Source organism: Triplophysa dalaica, chromosome 22 (genome assembly GCF_015846415.1).
Source record: "Triplophysa dalaica isolate WHDGS20190420 chromosome 22, ASM1584641v1, whole genome shotgun sequence".
Lineage (NCBI taxonomy): Eukaryota > Metazoa > Chordata > Actinopteri > Cypriniformes > Nemacheilidae > Triplophysa > Triplophysa dalaica.
This window is the reverse complement of record NC_079563.1, coordinates 15498895-15509071: the sequence shown is the minus strand read 5'-3', so window position 1 is coordinate 15509071 and position 10177 is coordinate 15498895. Positions and strand designations below refer to the sequence as shown.

The 10177-nt window shown below is 37.0% G+C and overlaps 1 protein-coding gene across 1 annotated transcript; it reads left to right on the top strand.

Moving 5' to 3' along the window:
* The first annotated feature begins 2798 nt into the window (after positions 1–2798).
* Positions 2799–9839, top strand: slc1a3b (solute carrier family 1 member 3b). Its single transcript, XM_056737301.1, has 10 exons — positions 2799–2860; positions 3464–3704; positions 4153–4290; positions 5412–5616; positions 5690–5732; positions 6870–7141; positions 7252–7485; positions 7563–7757; positions 7851–7985; positions 8485–9839. The coding sequence occupies exons 2-10, from the start codon at positions 3524–3526 to the stop codon at positions 8693–8695; spliced, it is 1614 nt and encodes a 537-aa protein (XP_056593279.1). The 5' UTR covers positions 2799–2860; positions 3464–3523; the 3' UTR covers positions 8696–9839.
* Positions 9840–10177: the final 338 nt, after the last annotated feature.

Below are 10177 nucleotides of genomic sequence, written 5' to 3'. Positions count from 1 at the left end.
TAGACTAATTTATTTGAATACTACTAAGTGATCACTAAATGAATCTCACAAGAGTCTTGTTTGGCTGATGCACATAATGTATGAAACATATATGCAATTCCTCAAAAAAATATATAAAAATTTTTTTCCTAATGTTACAAATGACAAAATTGTGGGCTTTACAGTATGTGCTACCCAGCCTTGTAACCTCCCCTCAATTGATAATTTATAAGAACATTTATTATACGCTTTTTTCTCAGAATTAAAATATTTCTAATTTGCTTTGTTATTTTTTTTTAATGAACTGTGATGCTGCTGAGATTTCCATCATGCCAGTGCTAGTTAAAAATCTTTGTTTATAGTTATAGAAGTTTTATTCTTCAGGATTTCAAAATCCCTCAAATTAAAGTATCAGTCTAATATTTTTTATGTATTAAATGATGTCACACTCTTTAAGAAAGTGTTTTGCATAAGAAAACTCATAAATACAGACACAGTGACACACATGGATTACGCAATTCTTGCCTCCGTTTTGATAATGTTGTGTTTTTAAGTCTATGATGTTTTGTTTTGTGAGGGCAAAGAGCCTTTTTACACAAAGTAGCATCCCTGTGGATGCAGTGAAATTTCTGGTGAATGAGCAGAATCTCTGCTAATGGGTTGTATGGTTGCTGGGTGATAAACCATTGATGCGGGCAGACACTCTGAGATTGCTCATCGCAGTGGGTTTTTAAAAGCCCCCTGAATCTCACCGACACCCAGCCAGCTCATCACTTCTGGAAAACCTTTACTCTGTCCTACTGACACAGATGTGAGTTCCCAGGGCAATCGTATGATTATTTATATTTACTCAAATATATTGATGGAGTATTGTGATTTTGGTTTCTTTAAGAAAACTGTGCATTATGCTTTGAATGATTTTATTATTGCACAAATTAATATAAATTCACTGCAATTCCTGTAGACCTGGTTGCTCTATTTTCTCCTCCATCCAAACCCCTCACACTCAACAAGTTCTGGGAACCCAGTGCACTCTCACAACCGCCCTGCTTCTCTAAAATCCACAAGTCTTCAAATGTGCTCCCTCAAAACTGTAAGCATGAAAGGCTGAAAGCTTCTTTTGTATTTCATCTCTTTTGTCTGCTGGGGGAGAGATGTAAGGGGTTGAGGGGGGCTGCTCTGTAAGTGTTTGGTACAAATACCACATTACAGGCAAGTTGTGTTTATGATTACTCTCACAGAGATCAGACAAAAGCAGAGACATTCCAAGAGTTCAGTGAAGAGGACGGATTCATTCTGAGTGAAGATAGAGACCTACATCATAACTCTATTCACATGGACCCCTCTGAACTCAAACCTGGAGAGAACGTATCATCAGATACCTTCATATACCTCACAAAACACACAAACCAAATCTGCACAAAGATATACAATAACAAATGTTTGTACAAGTAACAGTTATGACAGGAAATAGCTTATATTTTATTAACATTAACATTACATTTTCAGAGATTATATTTTCTTTATGGTTTCATAAACACGTTGTGTGGCCCAAACTTAACTTCCGGAAGGTCTTCGCAAATAATCAATAACTGTTATGTATTTTAATTTTCTTTAATAAAATTAATATGTACAATTTTAATTAATAATAATATAAATAATATATAAAACATATTTTATATTAAAACCAAACACAGACCAGAAGTTAACTCAAAGTCCCAGTGAGATTAAAAATGACAATTCTTATTTTTTTATGAAATATTGCAGCGATTACAGTAAATAGCTTCTCAATGTGTGTCATTTTCTTCTTTAAATTAATGTGCCCTCATAATCTTTAGTTAAAATCTGAAATGCACTTCTGCCCTGAAATGACTATCCATCTCAAATGAAGTAAACTACACAGCTGGCCGGAGCATAGGTTAAGTCCTCCCCTTCAACTGTAAGTCTGCTGTCAGTTTAATTTCATTAAATTCAATACAACACCTGTTTTTACACATCCAATCAATTCGGAGTGAAAAACGCAAGCCACGCCTTCTAATTTTCTGTTTAAAATTCATTTTCAATCGGAAATGTGTCACAGTGATCACAAATTCCAGTTCACAGGGACTTTAAGTCTTGCGAAGTGGTCATTAAGAAGGAAACTATCACATTTAAACAAACGACATAATGAAAATGTGTGCTTGAATAATAAAGCCTGCGTAATTTTGTGAATATCTTCCACTCAACAAATTGCTCCACAATTAGATTTGTATTTCAATGGATATGGCACGGGATGACGTCACCCCTGACTGAAAAAACAGATTTGTGTGAGAGTGCTTCACAAACTGAATAAGAACAGTTCTGTTTGACAGGTCTGTGAGAGAGGTGAGTGTGTGAAAAAACTCTTAGCCCACAGGAAGTCCCACAACCAATTTAAATAACTTAAAGATTTGTAGAGAGAGTGGAGAGATGCAGCATAGCACTAAAAGGACGCCCTTGAAAAGATTTAACCTTTTCCTTTTTAGGTCCCTCGGGATTCAGCTCGTTCTGGATTTAGGATGCATGTTGACTGTCACATGACTAATAACATGTTATCCACCCCCCACATGCCCTCTTAAAGAAAACATTGTTTGATAATATTATTCCCAGTATAGCTTTTGTTTCAGTTATTCTGAATATTTCAAGAAAGAAACCGGCAACAGCCCCTCCTGTCGTGCCACCACTGGGCCTCATTTGAAGTGTCTTGAGCATCTACTATTTGAAGTTGGCAAGCTCCTCCCATTTTTGAGAGTCCTAAGTATCAGGAGCTTCTTACTGGTGGAAGATTATTAAATTCCCAGCACAGACTTGCTCACTCTGATCACTCAGGGCATCTCTCTGCACAGGAGCTTACTGGAAACAGGTAAGCAACTCATCCTCTCTTGGCTACCGGTATAATAGGATATGTGTTGGAGTGACATCAAAAATGGAATTTGTATTTAATCCATATTTTAGCATTTGTATTTTATATTAAGGTCAAATTCAGACTAAGAAATTAAGCTGTTTAGTCAAGTGAATGACACAAGTTGCGTGGAACTTCAGTCATTTAGCTTGAGTGTCAAAAAAACAAACCCATTGAGGTATCTCAGTGAGGTCTTTATTGATCTCATGATATTATTTGAGGTCAAAAGCAAAATGTGTTTCACTTTTTAAGATCTTATGTTATTTTATTATAGTAGCTTGCCACGATTCTTTTGTGATGTGCAGTTAAGTTATATAAATTAAACATTAGGCTAACCTTGGCGTGTTTGAATTATTACTTACAAATAAACCTATATTTTGCTATTTCAGTATATAAATAGTCTATATGTTTTGCCCACATTGCTTTTTTCATTTATTATTGGATTGAATTCACGTAAACTGGGCCACAATCTGTCATTGACAGGACTGTCAAATAGTGGCCCATTTCCATCCTACACGGGGTTTGGTATTTAAGATCACAACCTTATCGGTTCTTGTTTTTTAGGGTCTTTTTCGGGTCACCGGACGCTGTTTTGATCTCACTGTGTTTAGCGACACCGCCAGCATGACCAAAAGCACCGGAGAGAAGCCGCGGGCGCGCAACCGCGTGCAGAACTTCCGCGAGGGGATCCACGCGCGTTCCTTGAAGGCGCGGAAGGTGGTGGAGGACATCACTAAAGATGACGTCAAGAGCTTTCTAAGGAGAAACGCTTTCGTGCTCCTTACCATCGGAGCCGTGTTCTTTGGTCAGTGTGATCTGCACATTTATTTGCCGACAAGTTCAGTAAAATAACACGTGTTTAAAAATAATTATTTTATAGTTTTTCAGATGTTTTTAATAAAAATGCAACATCACAGAGACTCCCTTACGAAATTTGATTCAACAGTAATCCTAAATGTATATAAAAATATATAAAATATATAAACTAGCCTATATTAGAAAATGTAACTAAATATATGTAAACCATTCAGAAAGAAACATAATGTGTTTATTATAGCCTATCGGATCTGTTAATGTTCGCTTCTTTACATTTTATTATTGTTAAAGTCTAGTTACCATTTTTTTGCAGATTGTTTACAATTTGGTCTTGGTACAAATGAAACAATCTGTGGTGACCTAAAAGCACACCTTTTACAACTGATGCCATATCTGAAATAATTTATACAAATCTGAGGCGTCTGGTATGTTTTTAGGCATCACGTTGGGATTTGCTTTGAGGCCGTACAAGATGTCTTACAGAGAAGTCAAGTTTTTCTCCTTTCCTGGAGAACTATTGATGAGAATGTTGCAGATGCTGGTGCTCCCTCTACTGGTCTCGAGTTTAATTACAGGTACGAGTTTTAAAACAAGAGGAATGTGAGAGTAATGGGTTTAGATTGTGGGCAGAAAAATTGAAATGATCACATGGATGAGACATGAATAAGATTTTAAAAAGCCAAAAAAGAAACAAGCAGCTTAAGAATGGGCCCCAGAATGTATGTGTGTTTGTAATAGGATAATTGATACAGAAATGACAAAACATTGATCTTGATAAATTGATAGAATGACAGTGTCATTATCAACTCTTATCAACATCTGACATTGAAAACAAAATAACAGGTTTGGAGGAAAGGGAACAGGTGTTACTATTTTCTAGTGTGCAGACAGCGACCTCTTTGTGCTTCTATTAAAAGTGTCAGAATGAGGCAGAGGTTGTACAGAGACTCCCCCCACCCCGCTGCTTCACTTCACACACATAAAAGAGCATGAGAAATGTCGGCTGCCTTATTTAAAAAGGAAAAAACTGAAGTCTATGCAAACTCTAATTTGTTGATTATACTAATGAGTAATTTAAAGGTTTGCTGTGGTTGGGTATTGGACGGGACTTTTCTTTGTATATACACAACATGAGTCATTTCTTTATAAAGATGTTAGTGCATTGGAAGACTGTTTGCTGTTTCCGTGGAGACACATAGAGGGTGACTTGACCGTCCAAACCCAGGCAGGTGGAGGAATTTCCCAGGCCTGTCAGAGAGAAAGAGAGAGAGATGAGTGAAGGCCTATGAAAGGAGTGCGGTCGAGAGAGCCAGAGTAGGAATAGAGGAAACTGTGAAGTAAGGGGCTGAACTTTTAAATATGTTCGAGTTTGGCCCCCTGGAGAAAGTGGGGATTAAACAATAGCGCCATCCCATATAACTCTGGGGAACAGAGTTTGTCTCTTTCAAACATCTAACCATAATTCGTTTTGGCGAGTCAACGTCTCTTTTCTCTTGACATCTTTACAATTAATATGAAGGGACTTTTACTGCAAGAAAAAATAGTCACTTTGAAGTTAAGATGAAACGTTCATCACTGGTTACAATCAGTCTTTTTATAAACCAATGTTTGTTAAGTAAAGGTTCATGACAATATATAATGATTTGGCAGTCAAGTGTTGATGACGAAAATACTGATACTAATTTATTCTGTCCAGGGATGTCAGCGCTGGACAGTAGCGCCTCTGGGAAGATGGGCATGCGTGCAGTTATATACTACATGACCACGACTTTCATCGCAGTGTTTATCGGCATCATTATGGTTCTGATCATCCATCCTGGTAAAGGCTCAAAAGAGGAATTCTCCAAACAGCAGAAGATCGAGCAGGTCAGCCCTGCAGATGCCTTCCTGGACTTGATCAGGTAATGTGACGTGTCAGTTACTTCAAAAATACAGATGCTAAGCAGTGATTTAAAACAAGTGCTCTGGTTTCAGAAACATGTTTCCACCTAATCTGGTACAGGCCTGCACTCAACAGGTAATTCTTCCACCTTGCTTTCTAAAACTATGACTTCCTTTGTTCATGATTATGTCCTAAAGAATAATCAAAAATGATGAAATACGAAAAGATGCAATGTAAAATAATTGTCTTGCATAAAGTGAACTTGAAATGGGCTTAAATCTAACTAAAGTTTCTATATGCAGAATCTAATGGGGTTAGCTTAATAAATGTATACATTTATTTTTAGTAATAAGTATGTTAATGAATAACATTTATAATATTAGGAATATATATTTTTAAGAGCACAACTTATGATGACTTTTTCTACAGTGAGGTCACTGCATCTTTGAAATTTGATGAATGATTTTGATGAATAATTTTTATTCATCTGTGTGCTTAAAACAATTTCAAGCTTGATGAAAAAAACAATCATCATTATTCATCACTCTTGTATGTTTCTCCTGAAAGTTTATATATGACAAGTCTTGACACTTCATATTTTCTTCTATTGGTCCAAGCTGGTTAACATTTTTTATTTAGCATTTTGATGGCTTGAGCATTTATCACAGTTGTACTTGAAGCAGCTGAGCAGAGCTTTGACAGGGATGTGATGTTGCCACAGTTGGAGATAGTGAGACAGAAATGGCCACAGAGTGATTCTCAGTCTTTTCCGGACATAATCTCTAGAAACACTCTGCGGCCAGCTCAACCTAAAAAAACACCTTTTGTCCAGCACATGACCAGATAAGGACCAGCTTAAAACAAACCAGCAAACCTGCATCAGAACATACCAAACAAGCAGTTTTTTTCAACAGGGCGGCTTTTCCCTGCTACTATGCGGGGCAGAGGAAGTGAAGCAGAATGTTTCGCTAAATCGCCAAGGCTTATTCAGAAAGTAAAGGGTCTGAAAAGTTGTTAAATCGAGCGACAAAGTCGTCAAGTTGGCAACACACACACATGTATGACTACAGACTGAACGTATTATACACATGTGTATGACGTCATTGAGGGCGGCGTTCTCCAAAACAGAGTTTTCAGTCCCCAGTTCATACACAACTTTTCAAATCGAATCAGTCAAAAAGAATGAAAATAATAATGACCGCATTGTTTTCTGTTGTTCTTCAACTCAAGACTTTTTAAAACTTGACCCCTTTTCTCTCCTTCTTCCTCCAGTTCAAGACCCAGTACGCCAAGAGGATCATTCAAGTGAAGATAATAGTAAATGATTCCATATTTAACCTAACTAACTCCACCCAGGAGATTACAAAAGAGGAGGTTATTCCTCTGCCTGGCAGCCAAAATGGGGTTAATGCCCTCGGGCTGGTGGTGTTTTCAATGTGCTTTGGTTTGATCATTGGGAACATGAAGGAACAGGGACAGGCTCTCAGAGATTTCTTTGACTCGCTCAATGAGGCCATCATGCGACTTGTTGCTTTTATTATGTGGTGAGTGATTCCAGAAGCCACCAACCGAAATTAAATATTTTGCAATGCTGAAATATAGGAATTTATATTGTTTAATAAACCAATTGAAGTGTATCGTACCTTTAAAACAGGTATGCACCCGTTGGAATCCTCTTTCTGATCGCTGGAAAGATCGTAGAGATGGATGATATCACCGCAATGGGTGGTCAGCTGGGCATGTACACTATCACGGTCATTATCGGCCTCATGATACATGGTATTATTGTTCTACCAATGTTGTTCTTCGTCATCACACGAAAGAACCCCTTCATTTTCATCACGGGTATACTGCAGGCCCTCATCACAGCTCTCGGTACATCTTCCAGGTAGGCACACAACCTCATGTAGAATAAATCCAACGTTTTCGTACGTCCATTTATTTACTCTTTAATTTTTTTCCCAGCTCAGCCACTCTACCGATCACCTTCAAATGCCTGGAGGAGAATAACAAAGTGGACAAACGCGTGACTCGATTCGTGCTTCCTGTAGGAGCCACGATTAACATGGATGGAACAGCGTTATATGAAGCCCTAGCAGCCATATTTATCGCTCAGGTCAACAATATGGAAATGAACTTTGGCCAGATCCTAACCATAAGGTGAGATTTTTTTTATCAATATAACGATCTAATTTTTTTAATACTATCCAAAATCTGAATGACTGAATATGACTGATGTTTCTATTGAAACAGCATCACAGCCACTGCTGCGAGTATTGGGGCTGCCGGCATCCCTCAGGCCGGTCTGGTCACCATGGTGATTGTACTGACCTCTGTTGGACTGCCCACTGATGACATCTCCCTTATCATTGCAGTTGATTGGTTCCTGTGAGTGGCCCTCAAAAGTCATAATTAAATAAGGAATGCAGAAATAAGCTTTATTAAAGTGTTTTACAACATAAGATAAAAGAAAAACATCTTCTGAAATAACCACATCTGAAGACATGATCTTACATCGTATTTGGGGCTGCTTTCTTTTTTTCTGTTATTAACCCAGGTGACACACTTTGATGTATACCCATGAGACACGCTCTATATTTTTTGCGAATTTCATGTAATTCAATTGGTTTTAACATAGAAACGTAATTAGGTTGACCAAATTAATCATTCCAGATAGATTCGCTTTCCCACAAGTTACACAGCGAAAAGAGCCTCTTTTTAAACTAGGATGAAAGGAGTTGAAAACTTTTGGCTACTGATCAAATATCACCAATGTTTACGGTCTTAACAAATATGAAACAAACCACATATTGAAAAGAGTAAAAACTATGAAGTGCCGTGTCATATTTTCATTTAAGCTACTTGGCTTTCATGTTGGACATGACAGGGATCGACTGCGCACTACAACCAATGTCCTGGGAGATTCCATAGGAGCTGGAATCGTGGAGTTCCTGTCCCAAGATGAGCTTCAGAGTGGTGATGTGGAGTTAGGAAGCTCTGTGCTGGAGGAGAATGAAGTGAAGAAAGCTTATAAGAGGATCCCGCAGCAGAACGAGTATGACAATGAGAAACCACCAGACAGCGAAACCAAGATGTAGTCTGAACATCAATGTCCAACCAAGGATTTGTGTGTGTGTGTGAGTGTGTTTATGTAAGTGCATGTTTGGTGGCAGTGGCCCCAAGTATTGGACATCATTGTATTTGAATTATAAAACAAATATCAAAGATATCACAGTGTCACTTCAATGTTTTTAAGTGAAATGCAAAAAGAGGTTTTACATGTTAAAGCAATAGATATATTCAAAGTTGAGACAAAAGGTATTTGGACACTTTCTGGTTGTCAAACTTTGTGGAACATGTGTATAGTCAATGTGATGTCTGTGTTCTAGGGGGGAACTATCTTTGGTCGCTCTGGTAGGACAGCAGTGTGAATTTAAGGGGAATTGAATTTAAACATCTACTAAAAGGATATTCAGACAAATGGTTAAAAGTATTTTCTTTTTAAATGGCTACGCCATGAGGGACAAGTTATTTTTGGAAGAAAGGGTTTCTTCAGCCTTTTAGCTGACGTTTCAAGGGCATTTGTTCATTGTTTCATTATTGTTGCTTATTATTTCATCTTTTCCTTTATAGCAACTTATTGGGTCACACCTAATGGTATCTCTACATCTAAACATGGAGTATACAATGGCAAACTGTAAATATCTAACATTAATGTTTAGTTTTATAAGCTGCTTTACAGATCTTTCTACATATATTTACACATAAGTCGTCTCATTAATATGTCTTATAACATTTCTGGAGATATTATGCAGTTGTTTTTTATTTCTCGCAACACTTCACAACTAACGGAAAACAGCAAACATACATGCATTCATTCATAAAGCTTTGTATTGTTTTCTGTTGTCCTTCAAGATTTTCACTGACCCTTTTGTCATTTGTCACATAAATATTAAATACAAATAATTCTTAGTTGCTGCTGGTTATTAATTGTAAGTAAAGGGGATGAATGATTACTTCTTAAGAGACTGCAATGACATGCTAAACTGGGTCATTTTATGTTTGAAAACATAAATGCTATTAACACAAATTGCGATCTCGTGTTTTTTTGCTTCCGTTTTTTCAATTGTTGTATGTTTCCAGCAAGGTCATTAAAATTGGTGATTAGAAATTCTAAAGCATAGAGAATATAAGGATTGTATGTGTTGAATAGTTTTGAATAAAATAGAAAATAAAAATGAATTGAGTAGCTGTGGATTATTACTTCATACAGTATCTGTGCTTTGTTAGGGCATTACATTTTAAGGCATAAAAACTATGTATAGTTTTTGTAGCTCAAATCTCACATTAAAACAATTAACAGCACGGACTGAATAACGCATCATTAAGTTTTAAGATATTTAATAATACTAAAAAGATATTTAAAAAAATGCATGAAACGTTTATTTACAAACTAAAGGAAAAAACTAATCAAAAGTACACATGATAGCCCTACCTCACATCTCAAGAAACTTTCGATTGCAGTCCGGAGTGTACTGTCATTATGGACTTTTGCTGCCACCTTGTGGACACAGATTTCC

Excerpts from the sequence above, each read along its gene's own strand:
- slc1a3b (XM_056737301.1), top strand. The coding sequence starts at position 3,524 with ATGACCAAAAGCACCGGAGAGAAGCCGCGGGCGCGCAACCGCGTGCAG. Across the intron at positions 3,705-4,152 it reads CATCGGAGCCGTGTTCTTTG|GCATCACGTTGGGATTTGCT; the intron begins GTCAGTGTGATC and ends GTATGTTTTTAG. Across the intron at positions 4,291-5,411 it reads GGTCTCGAGTTTAATTACAG|GGATGTCAGCGCTGGACAGT; the intron begins GTACGAGTTTTA and ends TATTCTGTCCAG.